General features: G+C 57.0%; 1 protein-coding gene across 1 annotated transcript in view; it reads left to right on the top strand.

Moving 5' to 3' along the window:
• Positions 1 to 3,242: 3,242 nt before the first annotated feature.
• Positions 3,243 to 25,774, top strand: part of LOC119105404 (nuclear hormone receptor E75) — an 80,367-nt gene continuing 57,835 nt past the window's right edge. Inside the window, exon 1 of the mRNA XM_037228870.1 lies at positions 3,243 to 3,489. Coding sequence (XP_037084765.1) covers positions 3,243 to 3,489 — 247 coding nt within the window. The remainder of the gene's footprint in view (positions 3,490 to 25,774) is intronic.

The raw sequence follows: 25,774 nt of genomic DNA, 5'->3' as shown, positions 1-25,774 counted from the left end.
ATACAGCGTGCATCGGACCCCTCCTTGACGCAGGAGATCCTCTGGGCTCTGCACTTCGGCTTAACGTTCGGCTAGCTTAATCTGACTGACTTCACTTGGCTGAAATGGGGCGGAGGACCCTCGTTTTGTGCTGGGTACTCTGCGTGACGCAGGGCCTTTCCATTGTCTCATTATGGACTCGCATCACCAGTTTTCGTATCTCCTTTAGTTGTCGGGGGACCCCCAGTCGCAGAGGCATGGCAGGCATGGCCACAGAGGCATGCACGCCCTGAAAACCCAACGATCATTACCAGGCTCCAGCCGCCGCAAGGAGCCCGGAGGCATTCGGGGTTCTGTCCATGTTCCTGTTAAGCGAACGTTCCCCTGGCCGACTCTGGGACCCTTTACAGCGTAGGACCTTGTGATACGCCTTCAATCGATACCTCGTGGCCCCTCACTGGTTCAGGGGCCAACGCAAAGCGCGGACACTGACCTCTTTCCTGCTGAGGAAATGGCCCCAGGGCCTAGACCAAGACGGATTCGGCTGTTCCGTGTTGGTGGTCTCTGGCGAAAAAAGGACCCTGGATTGTTGCAAGGTTCTCTTAGTGGGACAGGGCCCTCTGACTGACTTTCGAGATTACAACCCTACAGACCGGGATCTTTAATGTGACCTACAGATAGCCCTTCGGCACTTCGCGCCCTTCAGCCTTTCAAGTGGCCCTTCTCCATCCGGTTCTTTGCTCGCGGGGCCCTTCGTGCTCCTCTACGACCCCATCAAACACTTTTCCTGTGCAACTTGGGGTTTCGTGCCAAAGCGGGATACACCTGCATTGTTTTAATTTCGCGATAATCTTGCAGCCTCTTTGGCGTCTCTGAATGTCGATTTAACAGGCCTGATGAGCAGGTTCTGATCATTTTCTGATCGGATCGGATAGGCCTGGAGGGCTCATCGGCTCGAACCAAAGGCTCAAGTCAATATCGGAACATCTACGACCTGCCATGGAGAATAAATGATGTTTAAATATCGTGAGAGCTCGCCAGTCTGGCTAGCAAGGCTCGCGATGTCCAGATTCAGACATGGCTTCATGGCGGTCCATGGACTCCCGCAGCATATGCACATGGGTCAACACAATGTTTGAAGGGTTTTGAAAACCCTCAACACGGTCGAAAGACCCACGGCCTTCAAAGGCTTCGAAACCGAGTCAAAGACCCTGGACCATGCAAAACCTGAAGACATTCAACCGGTTTGGTTTACGCTGAAAACGCCTCATGAGATAGACAACTCCACCAGAAACTTGCGGCTTTGCGGCAAATGCCAAAATTTCAGTTGATTCAGGGTCCGCTGGCCAGAAGGACACCTCGAGATTGTTGCAGGACAACTTGGAAGTAGAAATAAGCTGAAGTCACTCAGTGACAGCCAGTAAGCTTTTTACACAAGTATGCAGATCAGCTTGCCAAGCACACGTTAAGACGGAGGTAAATACTTAGGACGTTATTCGGGCGTAGACATTTGATCATGATGAGGCGCAAGAAGATGTGATAACAAGTGAGTAATTATTCAGATGATATCGAATTACAGACGCCTCTAAGCAATTGGACTATATGTAGCATTCGTATGTTCTCAAAACCCATATCACAGTCTAATACCTTAAGCAATGGGCTAGGATATCTTTAAGACAGATGCCCTGAGGAGTATGGCTTGGCATTGCTGGAAGGCCGCTTCGCTATCTTGTTCAACAGAGCCGGAAGCTTGGCCGTCTTAACGAACATCAGCAGCTCAGTGATATCTTGAGGACAAATCGGAGCTCTCATAAGTTATCTGTGGACATCCAGTACACATCGCAAGTTGTTATTCTGCCTGGGATCAAGGAGTTCGGTGTTATTATCCGGCTGGATTTATTGAACAGTAAATCTATTTTGTCATTACTATATCGGACCATTACTCAATCTCGTTGTCGTCAAGCCGTAAATGAAGATAAAACACGCATTCATGTGTACAAGCGTAATCAGCAACTAGAGATCGCAAACGTTCGGCAAAAAAATCCTCATAAGGTCGTCCATTTCGACGGAAACGTCTTTACGCAGATCCTAAGAAACTTGGCAACAGCTTTCCAGACAGCATCCCGCCACACCAACCGAGGGCAACGGGCTGTGCTGAATGGGCTGACGGTAACGGTAGATCCAGTTTTCGAGGCGTGCGCACGCGCTCCACGTGATTTGATTCGACTCATGCACCATAAAGGTGAATGTAACGGACGACGGGTGAGTTTAATAGTCAAGTGAACACATTATCCAGCACATTCGTATGGCAGAAATTTCATTACAGCCCCCTCGGTTGCAGCAAGAGTCTTCTATTGCACAGCTGCTTATTTGGGAAGAGTAATGTAAACTGTAGAACGAGTGGCTTTGGCGGCTGAGTGACGGCAAGGTGCGCGCGTGCAGCGTACTTAAACGATATGGTCAGCAATACAAGCTCCTTACTTCAGGCGTTGTCTCTGGGCTATGTCGCAAGCCTTACTAAGCCGTCATTACGTACATTAGTTACCGCCACGCGCATGACAGAAAACGGAAGGCGGCGGCCAACATCAGCTCATCCGTTTACTCCAATACAGGCGTCCCATGGGCATCGGGACATCGTGAAAGATGGTTAAAGTAGTAACCTAAGTCAGGTATGGAACGGTTATTTGCTCACGCTGGGCTAAATTTCAATTTTCCTCCGAACTCGTACGAATTTGGATCGAATTCCTGAGAATTCGCTACGTACTTTGTGTAAACCTCTCGGTTCGCACACGAAGCTTCAGTACATGCCTTAGCGAACAGGTGGCAGCACTAGGAAAGGGGCATCGCCATTTACCCGCGGGAGGACCGCGTGAAATTTCAAGGACAAGGCCACGGAATAAGTGGTCCCAAAACCCCTGACCCTGACGAACCCGCACAGGACCACATCGTGCTTGGTCAGCTCACCCTTCCACCACCTTAGGTCACTCCCAAACGCCGCCGGCACCGGCAGCGGGTCAACCCCCTCCCCATCGCTCCCGGCGCCCACCCGCCCCTCGCCGTCTGCCGTCGACCGACAGGGGAACCCGGGCATTCACCCTACAAGCGTATCGATTCCAAGCGGCGCCGCGATTGGTCGGTCGGCGGCGCGGCGCGGCCGGGCGGCCAATGGCGCGCGCCGTTCCAAGCGGGGCCAGCGTAGGGCGATTTCAATGTCGCGCCCGTGAATGGCGCGGCGCGCCGCCAGTTGGAGTCGCGTGGCCGAGATGTCGTGTCGGGCAGGTGCCGCAGCGGCCGGCGATGTGGGCGTGGTGTCTTCAACTACGTTGATGCGCCCGCCGCCACCGCCGCCGCCGCCACCTCCTCCGCCTCCGCCTCCGCCGCCGCCGCCGCCACCGTCAACGCAGCAGACGATGCGGGCTCCGGCGGCGCCGGCCCGTCCACGCATCCGGCAGAGCGGCTCCATCAAACGGGAGCGGGTCGAGGAGCCGTCCAGCTCTATACCTGACCTAGGTAGGTCACCGCCAGGCGGCGCCGCCGCGGGCGGTATCGGCCGGATGTGAGGCATTCGTGCTGCAGGTCTGGTCTGCCTCGTAACGACGAGAGCACGTCGCGAGAGGGTCTGGGATCCGCATGCGGAGAGGTGTCGGCTCGCTGACGACACGTGACGCGGCGAGCGAGGTCAGCGTGCGGCCAGGTGCGGCTGAACACGTGGCGCCGGTCTGACCCACTGACCGGGCAGAGGTCATGCGCCGAGGGGCAGAAGGCGGAGCACGTGGAAGACGGCCGCCGTCAACACTGTTGATGCATCGTTTGCAAACACACCATCCCTGGTGCCTTGTTCATGCCTTCGGAGTTATGCTGCTTTGGATGCCCCTGGATGGAAAGCATTTCCGTGCTCACTGCGGGATGCTGGCGGATATGTATCCGCTGTCGTCCACCTAACACGAGGCGACAGTGCAGGGCTGCAGCCGCATCCCCAGTGTTACACCGATCCCGTTTCACACAGGATCCCGGTCTTTTTTCTGTGGTTTTGCACGTCAAAACACTAAAATCGCCCATCCTGCACGAGGGTAACTGGGATTCGGAGGCGCTCGGCGGTCCCATCGGCTCGCGTACCCATGCCTCAGTCCCGGCGCCCGCTGCACGCCTGCGAGCGCTGGCGGTGGGCGGCAGCCGCCGTCGCCCCTCCCCGTCGGCGTTCGAGCTTCTGACCACGCTGCGGGGCTTCGTGCCGATGGGGGCGTGCAGTCACGCGCCACGGCCGACATCATGCGGGGACCGTCCTCACCGGGTGAGGTTCCGGCGGCGGCGGCGGCGGCGGCGGCGGCTGCGCGCGCCGCCAGTGCAAAACAAACCGACGGCTGTCTGGGCGCACGGATCAGGTTGTTGCGGGCAGGTGGAGGTGGATCGCCTGGGTGATGGTGTTGGGGGGGCGGGGGGGGGGGGGGGGGCACCGCGCCGTTGGCTTCGACGGGAGCCGTGCGTCAGCGGCATGCGAGTGGCTTTATGAAGTTGCACGGGGACCGTCGTGTAAGACCGGTGTTGCGCGCGGTCGGATGAGATCTTGTCAACCGCGGACGGTCTATGGTCATAGGATGTGAATAGGTGCGGTATGCGGATGGTGTCTCACGGACGTTACCGCATGCGGGCGGTTGGAGGCGCGCCAAGCCAGAGCCGCGCGCGGCCAGGTGATGTCCACATTGCATACCGTGGTTTGGCCGGCGAGGCGTTATTGGACAAACGTTGAGGCTGATTGCCGATTGGTCTGGTGTTGTGGCTTGGGCTCATGCCGACGGACAGACCAGACCAGACCTTGGTCAGTAATGGGTGACCAGTCCAGTGGCCTGGCTGGGGTGGTGACGCAAGATTTACAAACAACGAATAAACCGGAAAGGGATCCCGCATTCCGCGCACTGACCACAAAGCGTGGGAACCCGCGCTTTGCACCCCCGGACCGGACAGCAGTCCGCGAACGTTGTACCTTGTCGCCTGGCGGCCTGAACCCGGCCTCTGCCGGGTCTGCGTCCTTGGCCTTTGGTGTTGCTTTCTGAAAGTCGGTGGTTATTAGAAATGCGCTGCCAGAGTTATGCTGCCAATGTGCTTCCTTTGACATTCATACGACTTGGGTTAAAATTCGGAAGTGTATTGGATTAGGAACCTGCCTCGGCAAAGTTGTAGAACTTCCCCGAAGTACAGGAGGTTTCATTCGCTCCATAAATCATAATGGTGAATGCGGTTTATCAGGCTCAACATGACCTAAACCGTCACCAGCCTCAAGATTCAGATAAACGATGGCAATAGGTTATCATTTCGCGAGATTCACGGGCATCGATGGAGTCCTGAGATGGGGTGGTGAGAGATGAGATGATGATATCCGTAGCCTGGGGGGTCTCCGGGTGACGCGCTCGCCGATAATGCGAGCAGCAGGTGTTACAGCACCAGTCAAAGCAGACGTGACTAGAACGCTAAGTGTAAGTGTTCAGCGTACACTATGTCGTGCATAGCGCACTGCACTATGATTTGAGATACATTAACGAAATGCGATGTGATTGGGTTCGGAGAAACTAGTGTTGCCGGATTTATACTTTTGTATCACTGCTTATCTGCCTCAAAGTTACTTTTGAGGAGAATATGGATTACTAACGAATCACAGCATTGAGTTGCATGCTCGTTTTGTGAGGTCATTACCTCGCGACCCATTTTATGCACGGGACGTCGGTGTGAACTAACGTGGTGCAGAGTTGTAGGTAGAAATGTTGTGCAGCTGGATGAACACCCCACGCCACCACCGTTTTTGGTTTCGTGGGATATGATAATCCATTTTGCTTTCTAAAGATAGTTCGCGACGGAGGCGGCGTCTCAAGCGATTTTGTGGCGTACGTGTGCCAGTCTGCACGTGTACTGCAAATGGATTCACGCGATTACAGGATCCTAGGCTGGAACGCAAACATTCCTGTATGAAAAATATTCGAATGGAAGGAAAGGTATCCTTATTCGGCATTGAAATCATCGCACGTATTTCTTCGACAAGCGAGGATATGCCGGCTGGCAGACTGAATGCAGGCTCAGCTGGCCCGAATGGACCGAGTTGTGTTGTGCATCAGGCAAGTTTGGAGTAAGCAGTGGTGCGATGCTCAGTAGTGTAAAGGTACGTAGTATACATACTCATTCCGCAGTGTGCTCCGTTCCTTTTGTTACTTGTCGGCATTGGCGCAGTCGACCAATTTATTTCAATCGCCAGAAGAGTCCTGGTCCAAAACAGGAATGAAGGCCATGCGCCGCCCCAGCGCCTCTGGGGCGCACCTAATCAGCTCATAACTGCAAGGAGCACCATTACGTTCATTGCCGACGCCAGAGCTTTGGCCGTGGTTTCCGCTGTGCTCTGCAGCGCATTAGGGTGCGGTAAGATTTATGCAAACGGAGCTTGGTGTTGGGAACACACCCAGTGCCCTGGCGGCCGCAGGGTGGTCTCATGCCTGGGAATAGCACCTCGGCGAGGGAAAGAGCTGACCCCCACAGAAACAGCGGCACCGTAGGAAGGGTCCGGTACCTGCATTTGCGAGACACCCTCCTTCTCAAAGACTTCCTCAGAGGGCATCCAGGTGGCACGCCCTGCGAATGGCGGGTCGCGTGATGTCGCAGGGAGTCACCCGCACCGCGACACCGCGTCGCAGGTCACTGGGGCCAGGCTGCAGCCGCGGCGACACTCCCTGTCGCCGTGCGGAACCGCTCGCGCTCCGCATGACACACTGTCGCAAATCGCACGGCAGCCGTGTCGTGGACCGCATTGCACATTGTGGCATATCGTACGGCAGCCGCGTCGCGGACCGCATGGCACATTATCGCATATCGTACGGCAGCCGTGTCGCGGACCGCATGGCACATTGTCGCATATCGTACGGCGGCCGTGTCGCGGACCGCATGGCACATTGTCGCATATCGTACGGCGGCCGTGTCGCAGACCGCGCGGCGCCACGGCACGGGTCCAGTGCACCGGTAGCGTAGTGGTGTGCCCGGCTGGCATGACGGTGAGCTGTCCGACCGCTGCCTCACGTGTGGAACGCGAGTCTCGGCTCGGACGAGCTTGTCTCAGCTCTGGATCAGCAGGTGCTGCGAGCAGCGATGCGACCGGTTTCCGGTCTCGGACTGGGATCGCGGTGCGGGTAACCGACGACATCAGGACCACAGGCGTACAACTCACAACCCGCTGGTCTCGAAGCAGAGGGTGGGACGCGGCACAAGTCCCCAGGCCTCTCAGACGTCAACACCGAACATGTGGGAGACGAATGGAATGGAACGCCTTTAAAACATCCGTGTTGCCCGCCCCCGTGTGAGTCTGCGGGAGTAAGAATGCCTGTCTTTGAAAGCTGCTTACGTGGTCTTTGGTCTTTTTTGTGCCGCTGGTCGCTGGCGGCGCTGAGTTCTTGTACATTGGCTCTTGGGGACTCATTGTCGCCGTGGATCGTAATCGTAAGGGTCATGTGGCCGCGGACCGCGAATGTCCGTTGTACACGTGCGGTTTCATTGGTAGTTGCTGATATGCCAGCAGCTTTCGGAGAAAGATAAAGGTGCACTATCGCCGTTGGCGAGCAGTCGCGTTCTGCTGCGACCCTGAAAGAGCGTGGTGAGTGTCATCACTACGTGCCTTATGTATCGCTCGTGACGATCATAATGTACATGTGCACGGCTGGACTTCATGACAAATACAGCACGCTCAGCGATCAATCCACGTACCGATATCGATACTTTTGACGCTCGTTGTTTTGAAAGGTGAAAATGGAGCGTCTTGTTTTTAAATATGTCCGGCACCTGAAGACGAAGTGGTAGTATCCTGTCTAGGACCATTGAGGTAAAGATGTACTTAGCCCGTTGGCTGACAATGGGACATAATCACTATTACCAGTCAGTCGCCTGGTCACTCTCCCCAGCGGCAGCAACCATGCGTGACTCCATTATTGTGGGTTGCTGCTATCCCATGTCTCTGGACTCCACCCATTTTCCTGAACAACATCGATTCAGTACATTCGTCCCACTGTTCATGTTAAATGTCACGTCGGTAACGAATTTGCCCCGCCAAACGGCGACTAAAACTGAGCGACCTGGAGTACACTGAGCTCAGCGCGAACTTCTTCATTAACACACTTGCGGCACGTCACCGCGGCGTTATTTTGTCTAGTGCTCGCGATGACCCCATTGTTGGCGGGGCGCGGCTGTCAAGTGCGGCCTGACATTTTGTCTCGTCCGTCTGATGACATGCTCGCGGATGTCACTCATCTGTAACCTTTCTCACAAAGGCATTTGTGTACATTTGATGAGCAACACGTGCTGTATCATACAGCGCTGATGTATGTACATGACCGTGGATAGAGAGTATCCTGAGAAAAGCTGGCATGACGCGGCCACTGGAGACGGCGTCTTGCAATGGCGAAATTTTGTATCATGCTAATTTCAATGAAAACTGGTGTGGCTGGCGCCGTACGTGTCATGTCGCATTTCCCACCCAGGGATCTGACTGGTAGTTGAAGGGAAGCTTTAGGGTAAACGATGCCAAGCACATTTGTGAGGAGTATGTCCGCCGGCCACCTCATTCCTCATGCATAAAGCCAAAGCAGATTTTTACTGCCCCATCAGAGATTCCGTCTTTTTTCAATTGCCGGTAACTGTTGTATTTTTGCTGGAACGTTGCTGTCGGTGTGCTGAGTCGTGAAAAGCATGATGAACACGCTTGAAAACCAGTGTTCAGAACGTAACAGGCTCTCTAAAGGGTAGGAAGATGCCAGGAGATGTAGTGCATGCAAAGTTATGTCTGTCTGTTCTGGTCCGTCACGAGTTATAGGAAGCGGACAATAATAAGCTAAAGTTCGCGTGGTGTCTCCTGTGGTGATCGATTATGGCAGCACCGCATGGTGTTGGCACACGCGTCACTCCGAGCCGATCTGCCAGACGCCCTCCGCCAGGCAATCCCGTCATCACGGTCCTCGTCAAACCCGCCTCCGGCCGAGGGAAACCTGACCTCATCAGTATGAGTCACACGAGCCCTCTGTGGCACAGTTCGTCCCCCATCAGCGGGAGAACGCCGCCGGTAGCCCTGGGCGTCTCCCGCACCTGTCCGGGCGCTCGGTCCCGGCGAACGCACCTGTCGCGCGCGTTCCGCCCAGTCGCTTCCTCCTCCATGGCGGCACCCAGCCGGCGAAGGTCAGAGCGGCCGGATTAAAGCCCGCCTCCTGCCCGCGGTGGCCTTGTGGTCTCGGGCCTTTCTCATGCAGCGCCCGGCGCGAGCTGTAGAAATTGAGTCCGCCCGGACTTCCTCGTTGCATTGATTGGCTGGTTTTGGCGCTTTCAGTTGGAGCATGTTGGCCAGGTTTGTGAGCCTCCTTCAATTGTGGTATGTTGGGTGGTCAATGACGGCTTAGAAGTCATTTTTCGCGCGTCAAAGGAGGCAGAACAAGCGTACACAAATTTCCCGGGTCCAATCGTCACGAATACAAGCCGGGAAGGTCATGTAAATCGTTCTGTACCTAACTGTTTCACAAACTTTGTACCTTAGCGTTTTGTGATGACGTTCAAACCTAGACTCTTGAGGTTGAGTTATGCTTTTGGTGGTCTTCACGTAATCAAGCTCGATGGCGAATAAAACGCTCGTCATAATCTGTATTTATCCATAGCTTATCCCCGTGAAACATGGGCAGGGCGCAAACATAGTCACAGCATTAGAATGAATCCAAGATTCCACGGGACGTAGACACTTTACTTAGAAGTGTGCATTTACCTCATTTGTATAACCTACATAGGCGTGTTCATAAGACGCCAATGTGACGCTTAGTCGGCGGCTTTTATCCTCTCAATGCATGCAGTCATTTAGAGCTAGACAAGAGCGTGCGCTTGGACGTGCCCAGCCAGCTCGCCGCGCTGGCAAAACGGAAACCGCGCCGACCGACCATCAACACGTAACTGTTGAGCCGGCAGCCACGGTTCACACAGCAACGCGAGAGGACACAGGAAGTCCTGGTGCGGGGAAGCCGTTCTGCCAGAACGCCGTCTACGGCCGCGGCTCTTCGGGGAACTGCGGCTTTACGTCAGCCAGTCACACGAGCCGTTGCGTAACGCCTTGCACCTGAAGACGACTCCGCCGGCGGACATCAGGGACTTAACGTGACCGCACGCGGCCCGGTTTGGCCGGCACCAGGCCACGCTCGTGGACGGGCGCTTGGGGACTCATTGCACGCTAGCGCGAAGACCAGTTGTGGGGCATGACGTGCTGTCGAAGACGCGGCCGGGACCGAGGCTCGTCTTCGCGTTCAGGACCATATCGCCAGGCATTTAAAGCCGGCCGATCGGGGCTGTAAAAATGTCCCTACATTGCCCACCTGTTGAGCGGCGTGGAGTTTATTGCGCCTGCCGCCCCGGTGCTTGAGACTTTCCCTCCCTCTCCCGGCTTCCCCAGAGATTGGGTCACCGTGGCTACAGCGTCGGCCCTGCTCTCGCTGCTGGCAGCCATGGCACACGACTACTGACACATATCTGCGGCACGCCGCCGCCCGACGCGGGTGCCGGTCGGCTGGGCAGAAAAAGCTGGCTGAACTTTTTGCCGGCTTGTCTGGCCGTTTTTGCAGAAGCCCAGTCACCCGTCCTTTAACCTTATCAGCGACACATACTGCGTCAGAGCAGGCTTGGAAACGTGGCTGCAGACGGTCGGGGCAGGCTGGTGCAAGAAGGCAAGGTCATTAGCACAAGAAGCGGCCCATAGATACATATGAAGTGGCGTGGAGTGGCGACGCTGCCTGAAGTGTGAGGATATTGACAGATGTCTTTGGTGTGAGGATTTGCCCTGTGTAGCGAGACGAGCTTAACGCGTAAAGGAGACGCTGTTTGTCTGGAGATAGCCCGACGTATATGACGCAGCGATGGCAGCGTTAGTATTTGTACAATGATTAGCTTTCAATGAATCCGTTGCTGCTTTAAGTCAGGCGAGTGTTATGAGTTGGAGCACATTGATTGAATGGTCCGGTGTGACCAGGGTGCGTGGAGTTCAATTCCAAGGGCAATGCATTGGGCACAAACCGTTACTCTAGGAGCAATTATCAACGCTTCCGATTTTTTGAATGTACATAAAAACTGTCGACACCGACTGACAAAAAACATGGCAAAAAAGAACCGGGAAGTGGACGCCGTGGCCTTTTTACCGTGGAAACAGCATCGACTTTTGTACATGCGTGCTGTGCATTTTCCTATTTTTACACAGATACAGTTTCTGCCCGCCACCATACCAGAGCATGCCTGTCTCTGTGCTCGCGACCCTGCCAGGACTCGCTTGGATATGAAACCACACTGTTACCTCAAAAGTCAGGGTCGGGACTTGTGACCTTTCAGCTGGCGGCGCATGAGGCCATTGACCTCAATGCTGACATTTCCCTGAGGTCATCCCTGAACATTCCCGTGTCAAACATCCACCCAGCTCGGCGTAGTTTTTGCGGAACCAGGCACCGTGTGTGTGTGGGTGTATGGCTGGGATTTCAACTGCACTGTTTTTATTCCGGGAAAAGAGACGACAGTACTGCCGCGATCTAGCTGCATGGGTTTCCGGGGCCTTGTACGGCCCCCAACGGCATTTCTGCGGATTATGCATTGCCGGTTGCGAAGTACGGAATCGCGTGTCTTCAGCTGAACTTGGGGTGCAGCCAGCCATTTAGGTATGCATCCCGCGACAGGCGACATACTCACCGTCGGCCGCAGTAGACGCCCTTATGTATGCAGGCACCTGGACTTGCCCTTGAGGCCGCCGTGTGCTAGTGTCAACACAGGGAAGGGGCAGACAGCACTCTGCCCGCGCTCTTTGGGATACCGACATTGTCAGTCGACCTTGGGTGATGCCGCCTCTGCGACGGGACCGGCCGGCGCGATGTCTTCCAGATAGCTCTCGCCAAACTTGCCTAGTCACGGAAGTCTGCGGGCGCCAGATCAACCGGGGGCTTTACCCTTCCAGTTGTCCGTAGCCGTCATCGCGGTCAATAATGCTAGCATTTGGCAGTGTGAGCTGAACTCCAGCTCGAAGGCTACCTCGCCCGAACCAGGCGCCCTTCCCGTGCGCCACGCGGCGTCCGTCTTTCCACGTGCCCCGCCTGTTCGCCTCCTCGCCAGGGTCATTGCCAGGGGTCGGCGTGCCCCTCCCCCCCCCCCCCTCCTCTCCCATCCACCATTCCCGGTCTACACTCGTTCCCATACCAGCTGTGAGGGCCGAGATCTCGGTGCATTCCGTCCCTCCGCCCCCCCCCCCCCCCTGGGCGCGCCGCCCCTCGCCGGAGCTCAAGGTCGACGGCACCAGGTTCATGGACACTGGAAGGACAGGAGCTGCGCAGAAGACAACGCTCCTCGCCGGGCCAGGCGGCCCGCTTGCGGACGGGGTGGGGCTGGACGGGCAGTGGACGGATCACAGATGGGGTCACGGGGAGGCGCGGGTCGCAGAGCGAAGAAAGGTCACCGGCGGAGAAGTCACGGGGGAAGGCCATATGGAAGTGACTGGGTACGGAGGGAGCAAGGTAACTACTCTGTAATGGGTGCAGAGAGAGAGGGGGACCACAGAGGCACCAGATACTGACGGGGAACAACCACGGAGAGATGACGGGTTACAGAAAAGCCGGATGGACAAAATAACTGATCGCAGAGGAAGGAAGGGTCGATCATGGAAGGAAGATCGCTGACCGTAGTTAGGAGCGACTGGCCAAAAAGGCAGCCTGCTTGTACATACTTATATTTGGGGATGGCGCAGGGCCCAGGCTGCTCGTAATTACCGAGCGCGAAATAGCCTCCGTAGCCGATGTGTTTGTAAAACCTCCCAATCATCATCGCCAGGTTGGTAGCACATGAACGGAAATTCTCACGCGAGGAACCAGTTGCCCATTGGTATGCGGAAAGTTTGGTTTACGGTCTCGCCGGACCAGCTCTCCAAACGGGGCAGCTCATAACTCATTAGTCTGTATGGTGGGTGCTGGATCCATCAGGCTCCGGGAAGACGTCTCATGCCCGGTGGATGTCGTTACGAGCTGTCCGTGGCTGAGTACCGCATATGTTCTTGGGTTCGTACACTGTTTTAGAACAGACGGCGCACCGTAGCTGGATTGATATTGTGTTCACTTATTTGTGATCGTCAACCAACATTTCGCATCGCAAAAGAAGTTGCTTCGCTCGCTTGCAGTTTGAAGCACGCGTGCAGGCTGGTAGGAGTGCATCGGCGTGTCTCGACCATTGCGTTATGGATATCAGATTCAAGCACCGTTGTCATTGATTAGCAGTTAGTATTTACCCAGAGATATCCAAATTAGCGTCGGGTTTGTGTTTTAATTGCATAGCATCAGTGCCGTGCGCGAGAGTTGACAATCGGGGAGCAAGACACAAGATAAGCCACTGAACACCTAGCTTAGCGCGCCGCAAACGCGCGCAATTTTTGTTGGTCTTAAAACAGCATAACACGTTCTCGATCTTCTTATTTTTACTTGTCTACGTGGCAAATTTAACTGTAGACATTTGGTCACGTCACCATTTACACGTGCCATCGGTTTGGAAAGGGATGGGGGAGAGCACGTGCCTCCGGGGTGTGCCGAGTAAGCACGCCCACGCGTGGCATCTTACACGGCTGCAGTTCCTGCTCGACGTGAGCTGAACGAGACGAAGGCTCGTTTTGGATGGGTGCTCCAATAGTATGTATAGTTTTTAGTCACGTTCATCGCGTATGTAAAACGGCAAACCAAATTTACAGACTATGAACTGTTTCTTTTCATCTTCCAGGACTTGGCAATTGACGCAGTGCCCGGAATGTCACTTCACTAAGTCCACGATGCGTGTTGGAAGTACTCTTTCGCCACAAACAGAATGGAGTTTTCAGGCGGGACTGTGAGTCTGCAGCTGGCTATGACCAGATTACGTGCGTTTTTGTTGGGATATTATTTTTACAGCAGGCGCTGCCGCTACGAGTGCCAATATAGACCGCCGAGGCCAAGTTGGGCCGTTTTTTCGCCCCTTTATTGATCACTTCACCAGTGCTTTTCTCAATGAAGCGTCTCGCGCTGCTGTGCTAAGTAGCTGCTCTGCAACCAGGGGCGGCGGAAGGGCAGAAGAACCTGTTTCCGCTTCTGTTTAGGGAATGAAACTCTTGTTCTGGGGTGTTGCATGCAAATGATCGGGTAAAAAGTTGCGTTTTCCCTCCCCCCCCCCCCCCGTGAACGTACCATGAAACATGTTCTTGTCGCGGACGCAAATTTTGCAGCGAACTGTCCTGACATGTCCAACTCCCGTGATTATGATTTCCTTCCTCTGAAACGCGGAAAAATCGCAGCAACGTGTGCATGGGCTAGGCTCGAGATTTGCTTCATCGCAATAGGACGTTTATCGCAATTTCACCTTCTTGTATGACATGCTCTGCAGAGTGCATTCCGCGCCACCCGCGGCACGTGATTTGCCTCAGTCATCCTGCAGCAGTCATCGCTCGATCCGACTTACGCAAACCGTGGGTGGTGACCTCAGGTGGTGCCAGGGGCGTTAGGCGCACAGCAGTCGCATGCTCACGGTGGGCAGATGAAAACACTTCTTTGGAGGAATTCGAACGAAGTGGGGTGTTTGAATGAATGGCGTAAGATGGCTGCTTAGGAAGTCCGTCTACAGGCTTCTGCAACATTTGAACCTGGCGTTGACCTTTCCTCAAATATCTTTGAAAATCGCATACATGCTTTCCGCCTACATGCACGCCCGTTTCCAAAAGTCTGGCTCCGCGCCTGGCCGCGTCTGCCCCGCCGGTCGTCGCTGGACGCGCCACTGGACCGAATCCGGCCCGGCTTCGCTCGGCGGGCGCCCGGACCGAGGTTCGACACTGGTGACCTCCAAGCCTGGGCGGCGGCCTTGAATCGAGTGCGAGCAGCCAAGGCCGCGGCGCCCCGGGCGGCGGTGGCGCCCGTGCCGGCAGGAAGAGCGCGCGCTGTTCACCAGCGGTTCCAACCACGGCTCCCTCCGGTTCGCATGCCCTGCTGGCTCAGAAAGTGTGCGGCAAGCAGGTTACGCTTTTTGAGCTGCTGCAGGAATTGTGTTTTTAAGAAGCGTCAGCGTCGGTGGTTGTGGCTGAAGGACTGAACACGTTTGGTGCGGTGTCACACTAGGGACCGTCGCTCGCGAATGTAGTGCTTACTTCTGCCGCAGCGTTTCTTGGGTGAGGAGGAATGGCATGTTGCGCTCTTCCATGCCTCGCCATTTCTGAGGTCGACGAGGCGAATGCCGTGACACGTCATTTCCCCTGGTGCATCCGACTCCCCCGTAGCGTGTCCGTCCCCTCCCACCTCCCCAGCTCCCATCATCTTCACTATTCCCCGCCTCCAGCCCGTCGCTTCGCCATTGGTGTTGTTGGCCGCCACGCGAGTCCTCCGCGGGGTCCGGCAGGCTCGCGCTGCACGCCGGAGTGTTCAGAGAGTGTCAGATTAATGTCTCGCCAGCACGCAGACAAACACGCTCCGTGTGCACCCCTGAAAGGCGGCCAGATCAGTGCACGGCTAGGTGCATCCCTGGCTGGCCGCGGCTAAGAGCCGCTGCGGTGATGCTGCTGTCGGCTCCACTGCCGCCTAGGTGCACAGGGCTGCGCACGCGCAGCGCTGAGGAGTAGGCATTGTACATATCTGCGCTTGCACAGCAACATGACGCGGTACATTGTTCTGTTAGCGGGAAAACGATTTCGAGTTATTCCGTTCCCTGCAACGCCTAGGGCTATAAGGTTGTGGTTAAATGTTGAGGGATGCCTCTTCTGCCCGCCCCCCCCCCCCCCATCTAATCTCACCCCTCCCACGTGCCGTGCACGTACTGCATGTGCCCCTGACTATCCGGTGTAAACATTGCACGGTCCTCATAAGTGCACAGTGAACAGGCTTGTACAGAGTCGTATAATTGTAGAGTGCACAAAACTTAAGTGTTTCAGTGGCCAGAAATGCGCAACAATCGGCTACAGGAATGCACAGTGTAAAGGTTTTACTGAACAGATCAGACAACGCACATGAGTGTACAGGGAGTGCACATACCGCACAGTGGCCAGAAATGCGCAAGGACGTTCAGTGACGAGGCGGCGACCGGTGGCCGGGAGTAGGGGCTCCTCGTCCGGGCCTCGCGGCGGATGAAGAGGCGCCGGGCCCTCCTGCCCTTGTTTGCCTGGCCGGCAGTGTTGACTGCTGCAACTTACGAGCTGCCAAGGCCGGGGGCCGACGGGCCAGCGCGGCGGCGCGCCTCCCGGCCGGCCCACGCGCGACCCGCTCGAGCGGCGAGCGGCCTCTGCCCTCGGGCGGCGGCAGAGGCCGCGTTCGGCTAGGACTAGGCATGCGTTCGGCTCGATCTGGCAAGGCGTTTGGCTCGAACCGGGGATGCGTTCGGCTCGAACTGGGGATGCGTTCGGTTTGCGCTGGGGAATGTTCTACTTGGACGTAGGTTGTGATCGGCTTGGACATGGGTTGTGTTCGTTTTGTGCATGGGCTGTGTTCGGTTTGAACATGGGCTGTGCTTGGCTTGAACATGGGTTGTGTTCGGTTTGTACATGGGTTATGTTCGGCTTGAACATAGGTTGTGTTCGGTTTGTACATGGGATGTGTTCGGCTTGGGCTGAGGTTGTGTTCGGCTTGGACAGGGGCTGTGATCGTTCTGCACATGGGCTGTGTTCGGCTTGGGCTGAGGTTGTGTTCGGCTTGGACAGGGGCTGCGTTTGGGTGAAACCTCGCCGACTGGGGCGTTGCGGGTGTGTTTATTGTCGGATGGGTCGACGTTAATGTCCTGCGCAAGCTCAGAGCACCTCCCGATTTAGAAGTGGCTACTGTTTTGATTGACGCAATGGCACTTGAATCGTTTGCGCCCGTCTGCAAGAAGTCTGATGACTAGTTTTCTCGCACCCTGTTGGCTGCTCGCAGGGGATGATATCCGATCCGATGACGTGATATCCGATTTGCTTGCTGAGGTATATTTTCTCTGGGTTGCATTAATCAGCGGAATCACGAGGACACATTTTATGATATGAGATATCCATCTAGAACAAATAACCAATTTAGTCCACACGCTCTACAGCCATAAATATAGAGATAGGTTAGATATCTGAGGCATCTCAGGGGGGGGGGGGGGTTGAACGCACAACACGATATGTGCATGGGCGGCCCAGCCCCGTCGCAAATGAGACTTGAAACCTGCTCTGAAGTCCGTCTCGTCATTGGCATCAATTCATCCTACCCATTAGATTTGCTATTATGTAAGTGACCTTTTGATGCGAAACTCTGGTACCGTGAGTCGACAAATGGTTCAAATGGTGGAAATGGCAGGATTAAGGTGAGCGGACGCACCATCGCGCTTCATTCGTGTACTACGCTTAACCAGCGTCAAGTACGATCCGCTTCCTGGTTGTGAATAATGCATGTGATGCGAATACCAAATTAGTCCTGCGGCAAATGGCAGTAGCTAATGCTGTTTAAAAAGATCCGCCACTTTTAGCTGCTACTGCATGCAAATGCATGGCATCTAGTCATGCGTTCTCTCCTCCCCACAAGAGAAAAGATGACTTAGCGCATGACAAACGTAGCTCATCAGCGTGTTCAGCTGGAGCTCGGGTTGTTCGCTGATTTGTGCGGTGTCCCATCATGTGAGCTAGCTCCTGCTGTCCCTCCACCGGAGGGGGAGGAGGGGGATGCGGCCGCACACTGGACGCCGCCTGGTGCGGTAGGACGCCTCCACGAAACGGCCAGATCGTAGCCGTTGTGTCTCAGCAACAGTTGACGGATGCAAGAGTCGTTATCGGGAAGGAAACCATGGCACCTTGCGCCACACCGTCAGCACCCTTCACTCCCATCACTAGCTGTGAGTGGCGTGCTGAGCGGTGTGAGTGAAGAAGTCTGGACGGTGTGGCGCCACGTGTCACGGCTTCCGTCTGCGAGAGCGAGGCTCGCATTCGCCGCCTGCTCACGCGGCTCGCGGCACGCTCCGCCCCGCTACCATGTTGGGAGGCCGCGGAGGGCAGGCGGCTTCCTGGTCAGCTCGGACGGCGGGGGCGGCGCAGTGAAGGGATTGCGCCGAGGCCGACGCGCCGTTTGACACTTTAAACACGCCTGACCTTTGCTTCTGCTGGCTCTCAAGGTGAGGGAGCCTTTGACCCTCCCCGCCGCCCCCGTGTCCTTCTGTTGGAGGTCACCCTCCGCGCCCGGATTCAAGCTCCGGTCGCCGCGGGGCTCTGGAAATTTGGCGTGGTGGCCCAGAACGAAGGCGTTCGTTTCAAGGCGAGCGCTCCTTTAAAGTACGTGCTGTAGGCGGTGCTGGACTATTAGGGGCGAGTCGGGATCACCTGGGCTGGGATGTGGCCGGCCCCGGTGAAGTCTCGATTGGCCGCGAGCGCAAGGGGCGTCGCTCGGCGGCGCGTGCGTGACAAGCGCAGGTATCTCGTGAACTAGTTCCACCGTCGACAGATCCAACTGCACATTTTGTGATACGGTTAACCGCAAGATGTGCAAATATTTGAAAAGAACCAAAGTTTTCAGGCGACTTGTGCGATGTCTGTGAAGTGTATGTATACTCTGAACCTCGTTCGTGGAAAGAAACAGAGTACAGAGCTAGTACTTTATCAGTTATGGTTTGGCTTAGTTTACGGGGCTCCCCCCGCGGCATAAAAGCGTGACAGTATTCTCGCGTGTGCGCTATAAGAGCTTCATGCAATGACGTCAATCAAATGCCATTGGCGTTTAATTTTGAAAACCGCTATCGTCCTACACCCATTCCTGGAAAACTAAGATTATCCTCCACCCAGGAGACTCGGTTATCCACCCATCTTTCATAATGCGCGCTAATTCCTCGGTCACAAAGTTATCTGTCGTATTATCCTGCTTTTCTCTTCAAAAGCTAGTCTCCCGGAAAGCTGCACCAACCTTGAACGATCTTTGGGCTTTCCGTGCCGGACAGCGGCATCCAGCCCGGCATGGTCTGGCGCTGGACCGTCCGCAGCCCGATCTTTGCCTGCCCCGCAGCTCCATCCCAGCAGGTACGTGCCCGGATCCCAAGGGTGGATTCAGGATGCCCTACGCTTCCGTGTTGATGGGATCCCGTGGTCGGATCCCGGTATATATAGGGGATCCAGGCACACGTCTGCTGAACCTAGTCATCCGGCTCAGTTATCGGCAGTTCAGCGAGCAAAAAAGGCATCCCCCATCGGCTACAACCCGGTTGTCCCCTGCCTATCTACCCTGGCCTGTCGAAGCCCATTGGCCCCCAGCGAGTCCCTGTCGAGCGACCCCCAGCACGGTCGTTCCCTCCGGCCGGTGTCGGCGGCGCCGGATCAGCTGGGGCGCGACCGCACCCTTCCCCGCCGCTGCATTGATCCAGCGGCACGGGGGCAACGGCCGTCCCCCTCCCTCTGAGCGCACTACTTACCCCTTTCCGCCGCCGCCGCCGCGCCCCACGCACCATGCGTGCGCCCCGCCCGCCGACATGAATTATCTGCGCGTGGGGTCGCTGCGCCCTCGACTGCCGCGAGGGGTTGGGGGAAGTGAAGGGAAGCGAGCGGGTGGGTATGGCCAGAACAGCGCGAAATGAACGCGCGCGCCTATCGCGCGGTTATCATGGCGCAACCTTGGACGCGCCGCTCCAAGGCTGCGCTGGTGCCGGCGATGTCTGCCGAGCCGCGTGGAGGGCACTGGGCTGGGCCGGACGGGGCGCGGCCGCGGCGCGCCGCCGACGGCCGGCGCGTTGTCAAGTTGGCGGGATATCAAATGTTTCAGGGCCGTCCGAACGGCCGCCGCCGTCTCGCTGGCTGCTTCATGGGCGGGGTGGCAACGGGGGGTGCGCACGCCGCCCAGGTCCCGCTCGGGCTGGCGTGGGACGCGCATGTCGCGCAGGCCCCTGCTCGGGCTGACGTGGGACGCACATGTCGCGCAGGCCCCGCACGGGCTGACGTGGGGCGCGCATGTCACCCAGGCCCCGCTCGGGCTGCAGGAGAAGTCCAGCGCAAATTACGGCCAGCTGTCGGGAGCATTTCTATTAACACTGCTGTAGGGAATTATGTGACGAACCCTGATTTAAGCAGGGTAGTGCGTTTAAAGGATAGGCCTCGGCGTGGTTTTCACCTCCAAGGTCACATTTACCAGATGTCTGTTTTCCAAACAGGCCGTCTTTCGCTTAAGGTCACGAGTCCATGGATGTATATCCTGGTGCGCGTCAAACAAGTAAGCATCACAGCCCCACGTCAGTACAAAGGCAGGAAGGCAGGCACCGGGATGTCCTTGTAAAGCTAACCTTCATTTCGACGTCGGTTAGTTCGTTCCCATGCGGGCCAAACCGGCTATATGGCGCGTATGGCCAGCGATGCAGCGAGCGATTCACACGCTCCACCGGGGCATCCCCACGCGCCAGGCCAGGTCGTCACAAGCTGGCCCACGTGGTGATGCGTTATCTCTGCCGGTATGTCCGGATCATTGATCAGTTACCCTTGAGTGGCGATGGCGTGGCCAAAGTGACGCACAGGGCGCGCCCGGGCCCGAAGGCCGCCGCCTGACGCCGGCGGCTCGACAGTCTGACGCCGGACACACTTGCTGTTGCCGCGTCACGGCGTGTGGACGCGATACGCGATACGGCGCTGGACGGCACGCGTCGGCGCGGTCGCCGTGTATGCCGCGTGCAGCCTCCCCCTCGCCTATCGCCCCCCGCCACCCGCAGTCGTCTGCCGGTGAGGCACCCTCCTTTGTGCTGGTTCCGCGCCCACCGCTAGGAAGCGTCCAAGTGGACGGCCTTGAATTCGCACGACCTTGAACTTAACCCAGATATGACGCATTTGGAGCCGGTTGCCGGCTGCGGAGCTGGCGCCGCACCCGCCGCCGCCACCGCCATCTATGAGCCGACGTTGTAAGCGTCTGACGCGCGCTGACCGCGCTGCCCGGTCGGGAAGATGCCATCCATCATCTCATATACGGCCAGGAACTTGGGAATGCACTTCAGCTCGGGAACCTATCAGGTTGCCGCTGTCACTCATTTCGATGCGAAACGCCATCTGGGCGAAAGTTGATCCTACAGCGAGCGTGCAAGTTGTGGACTCAACATGTTCTCGCTTTGATACTTGCCAGTGCCAAGGGCGCCGGCACCAGAATGGCAGGACGTCCACGTATGACGAGATTTGTCCGGATTAATCCTGCATCTTGCCGGCCTGCCACAAACAGCCAGCAATGCTGAATGTACGCAGATGTCCAAACGCCGGGCCGGCGCGTGTCCAGTCACGCGATCACGCACGCGCGCGCACGCACATGCGTGATGTATGCCGATGATGCGCGGCTCCATTAGACCTGCCTCAAGCATTAGACATGCACACCTCTTCCGTACGGGGAATCTGGGCACTGGGATTGAGCTCCGGCTCGAGTTCCGCGAGATGGCGGTGTTTTTGTAAGTTCCTGGATGTGTTGGGGATAGTTAGCACGGCTATCAGTGGATCAGGAACAGGTGCTTACCAAGCAGAGCTTGTCAGGTGGCTCATGGGCCTGCCACACAAGTGATGCGTGTCCAGGGCAGCGGATTAGCCTGCCTGTGCCTTGCAGACGGCAAGAAAACATGAGGGATTGCTTCATTTATGGAAAAGCTTGACTGCGGATGAACCTGTTAGCGTCATAAAATGTTCAAATATAGCCACCTCATGATGCAGCCGTTCAAATCGGCTTTTATTGGTGTGGTTGTGAGCGAGTTTTTGCGATTTTATCTGCGTTTGGCATTTACATCCCATTGCATATCATTTAGCTGCATTGCATCTGGTGACACGTGTCCTAGCCGTGAGTATGCCGTGAGGTGTCACATATGCTCCCGTGCGTACGTAAGCAAGATTCGACCAACGAGATTCGACCAACCACTTAACGCTTGAATTACGAGCAGACATCGAACTCTTTACCCTGATCATAAGGTGGATAAACAGGGACGCCCAGACGGGCATGTGGGGCCATAATTGATGTCGATTGGTGTTGCAATGAATAAGCGGGAGGCAAAGTGCCTCGTCACCTGACGAGCGTACCTTGTCTCGAATGAAGCATACGTTACTGCTGCAGGATAGTGCGGCCGTCAACGGATGATGGTGTACTTTCTGATGCTGCGGATAGTGTTCGTCAAACACGGGCGCCGATGACTGCCAAGGCGGTGCGGACGAGGCCTCACGCCCGTTGTAGGCCGATTCAAACGCTCCCCGGCGGGTGTCGACCCCTAACCGATTGCAGGGTTAGCGAACGCACAAAGTCTGCCGAGCGCTTCCGAGGCAGTATCTCTGGCCCATTATCTCGATCCGCGACAGCAGATGAGGGCCCGACTCGGGCCTCGCGTCGCTCGAGCCCATCCGCCGAAATTTACGACAAGTCTTTGACCGGTAAGCGGCGTACGTGGCGCGGCTTTGTTCACCAGCAGTCCGACTGACGGCGCAAGAGGCAGGAGCTTGACGCGGAACGACAACAGCGTGGCGCGAGCTGAGCCCTGTGTTTAGCTGAGCCCTGTGTTCAGCTGAGCCCTGCGTTCATGTTGCTCCACATCTGAGCAAATGTGGGATGCTTTTGCTGCCTGCTTTTGGTGTAATGTGCGTTGCAGCTCAAACGTAACTTGTCAACACTTTTGTGATGGACAGCTGGTCTCATGTTTCTCGTGCTCCGTGTCAGGGCTTGACGGATATTTGTCGGTGTTTCGCTCGGCGGGGTGTCAGCAACGAAGCAGTGATGTCGGTAGGTGTCAAAACAAGGGCCCAAATTGGTCCCCCACCCCTTCATCAGGTTTTGTCTCTTGGTCGATCACGTGCAGTTCTTGGCTTGGCCGTTTACCGTCCGCCCCCGGGCACGCTAGAGGTCAGGGGTCACCGCCATGACCGACTCTGTCACGTGACCCGCCCGCGTCGCCCGGCCCGCCGCTCGCGCATCGATTTGCGCCGCCCGCAGTCACCCTTTCTCGCCGTGCGGCGCATGCGCGCAGGCGTCCCGCCGCCGGGGTGTCATCGACCTTGTCACTGTGCCCTTTGAATGACCCCTGGCGGGCGGCAGGCGCTGCACAAGTCCGCCCGCTCACCCAAATTTACCGTGGCTTGCGCGACAGAACCCCCCTTTCCTTCCCTGGGCTGGAGCACTATCGGCAGTCGAGAGGATCACCTCCGCATTCGAAAGCAAACATTTACGTCGGGCACCGTCTCAGTTGGTGCAAACGTTGCGAAATGTGTGAAACCGGCGCCGATGGGTTTTGGTAACGATAGACGAAAGGTTTGGTTGTGCGATTGCTGAGTGTAGGATTGGTTGGCTCTCCGATGGCGTTGGCGACGGTCACTGCCAATAACTTTATTAGGACAATGTGCATAAATGCCACAGATGCAAGGGTGATTATGCGCAAACGAATACCAGGGTGACTTTTTCATTTGTTGCGTGTGTCTTTTCGAAGGGGTATGCTCTGTAATACTGCGTCAAGTATTGTTTAGCTGTTTGACGTCCCTGGAGGATTATTTAGATGGCACTGCTTCCTCGTGATGGATTCTGTTAATTAACTAGGATGCACGGCGTCCCACGTGCAGTTGCTTGTCCAAGCTTGCATCAAATCACTGCATACAATGTGTCACTAATTTGAATACTGAATAGCAGACGTCGATGCCTATCGCATTCCAGCCTCACAAGCAGTCTGTCCCTGGCTCGGTATACTGCGCCGCCACACGAACACCGTGCCGTCCACGGCGGCCGCCGCGGCTGCCCGGCCCTCATCCGGCATGTCCGACCCAGCGCAGCGCTGCGACCGTGCTGTGACCAACGTACACTCGCTCCTGACAGTGATATATCTGGCGACCTTGGTTCACGCGTAAACAGGCGGCGAACGGTGCAACCGCGCTCCCCCTCCCCCCCCCCCCCCCCACCTCCCACCCACCGTCCTCAGAGCGTGACCCTGCGCGTGTTTGTAGTGGCAGCCGGCGGAGGAGGCACGGCCACACCCGGACGAGATTGCTTGTGTCCCGTCGGTGGGGCAGAGAGCCGTCACAGAGCATGCATTGGCGCCTCTCCTTTGCCTCGGACGCCGCCATCGGCGGTGGCGCGCCGGGCCTCGCCGTCGTCGCACCGTCTCACGGCCCGCACCGCCACCGTCTGCCCCGCGGCCATCTGCCGGTAAAAAAAGGCCGCACGCGGCGCGGCCCGCGGCCCGTATTGAGCCGGTCGTCGAGCCCCTTCAAATGAGCGAAACCGGCGGTTTTTCGACGTCGGGCAGCGCCGTCGCGCGTATATCGATCGGCCGCTGTCTGGAGTCTAGACGGCGGCCGGCCACCCCTCTCGCGCGCGCGCACACACCCGCGCACCCAGACACACACACGCACTGGGTCAACGTACGCACTATCGATGCGTGCCGGGGCAGGGCCGGGGGGGGGGGGACGGGGACGGGAGGGAGTGTCATTCGAGCCGGGATGCTGCGGCTCGCCGGGGCAGAGAGCGGGCAGCGAGAGGGCGATGGGAACCGGGAGATGTCGGAATGCAAGATGAATGCCCGGCAAAAAGAGAGCGAGAGAGCATTGGTGAATGTGACTCATTAAAAAGCGGGAGGGAAGAGCAAGAAAGGTCTCTAACCTTAGAAGCATTAAACGCGTTATTTGAGCGTTTTCCGTCCCTTCGCTGCTTGCTAGCAATTCATGTCAGGTAGCTATAATTTGCTCATGGTGAGAGAGGTTATCAATTATATTTGAAGAAAATGCCTGACAGAGATTCGACTAGTTAGATGTGTCGAACAAAGTCACACTCCATATTCCGCCGTGGCTTAACAACCATGCATCTTGCTGACATTCAGCCCATCCCCAGTTCTCGCGGCCCCGTCTGGAAGGCAGGTCAACAACTGTTGCAGACGCGGCCGCGCCAAGGCGCGGATCAACAACTGATGCAAGCGCGTGGGGCCGTCACTCTGGTCCGCTCGCCTGGAGAGTCCCCCGCCCCCCTCCTCCCCGGATTGTCGTAGGTCAGGGAACTCGTAGCATCGATCCAGCCGGCGGCGCCGAGGGGAGCGAGGCCGTCAGCTGACAGATGCCGCCGGTGGGGGAGGGGAGGGGGCGGCGCTGGGTCAGCAGACGGTAGGTCGGCCCACCGGTGGCCCGCTGGGTTAGCAAGTGGTGGCGGTGAGGCGGCCGGGGCGACGGGTTAGGAGATAAGTGGGGCGGTTGTCTGCCAGACGCTGGATCAGGGGATGGTGGGGCGGGATCCTGGTGGGGCGGTTGCCTACCAGGTTCTGGCTCAGGGGATGGTGGGGCGGTTGTCCACCACACGCTGGCTCTGGAGATAGTGGGGCGGGGTTCTGGTCGGGGGCTGGATTACGAGACGCTGATTCAGGGGATGGTGGGGTGCTGGGTGATGAGGCACTGCCTCGTGGTATGCTTGGGTGCTGGGTGATGAGGCTTTGACCCGAGGGATGGTGGGGCGCTGGGTTACGAGACGCTGATTCAGGGGATGGTGGGGCGCTGGGTGATAGGCGCTGACTCGAGGGATGGTGGTGCGCTGGGTGATAGGCGCTGACTCGAGGGATGGTGGTGCGCTGGGTGATGAGGCACTGCCCCGGGGGATGATAGTGGGACTCGGAGGGAAGTGGGACTCGGTGGCGCGATGATGATGGATGTGCCGCGGACTACCAGGTGGACATACCCAATTTCTGGACAGAAGAATGTACGCGCACGGTTGGTCAATGCTGAGCAAAGTCGGCGTGGCAAAGCTGCCAGAACGAGAGTCCCCCAACAGCCACGTCTTCAAAAGATGGCTTCGTCGATAGCACTGTGTGAAGGTTTCCGTGAGAATGG

This window comes from Pollicipes pollicipes, unplaced genomic scaffold, assembly GCF_011947565.3.
Source record: "Pollicipes pollicipes isolate AB1234 unplaced genomic scaffold, Ppol_2.1 Scaffold_6138;HRSCAF=7277_pilon_pilon_pilon, whole genome shotgun sequence".
In the NCBI taxonomy this organism is placed as follows: domain Eukaryota; kingdom Metazoa; phylum Arthropoda; class Thecostraca; order Pollicipedomorpha; family Pollicipedidae; genus Pollicipes; species Pollicipes pollicipes.
The sequence above is the reverse complement of the archived record's forward strand: the minus strand, read 5'-3'. Positions and strand labels throughout refer to the sequence as shown.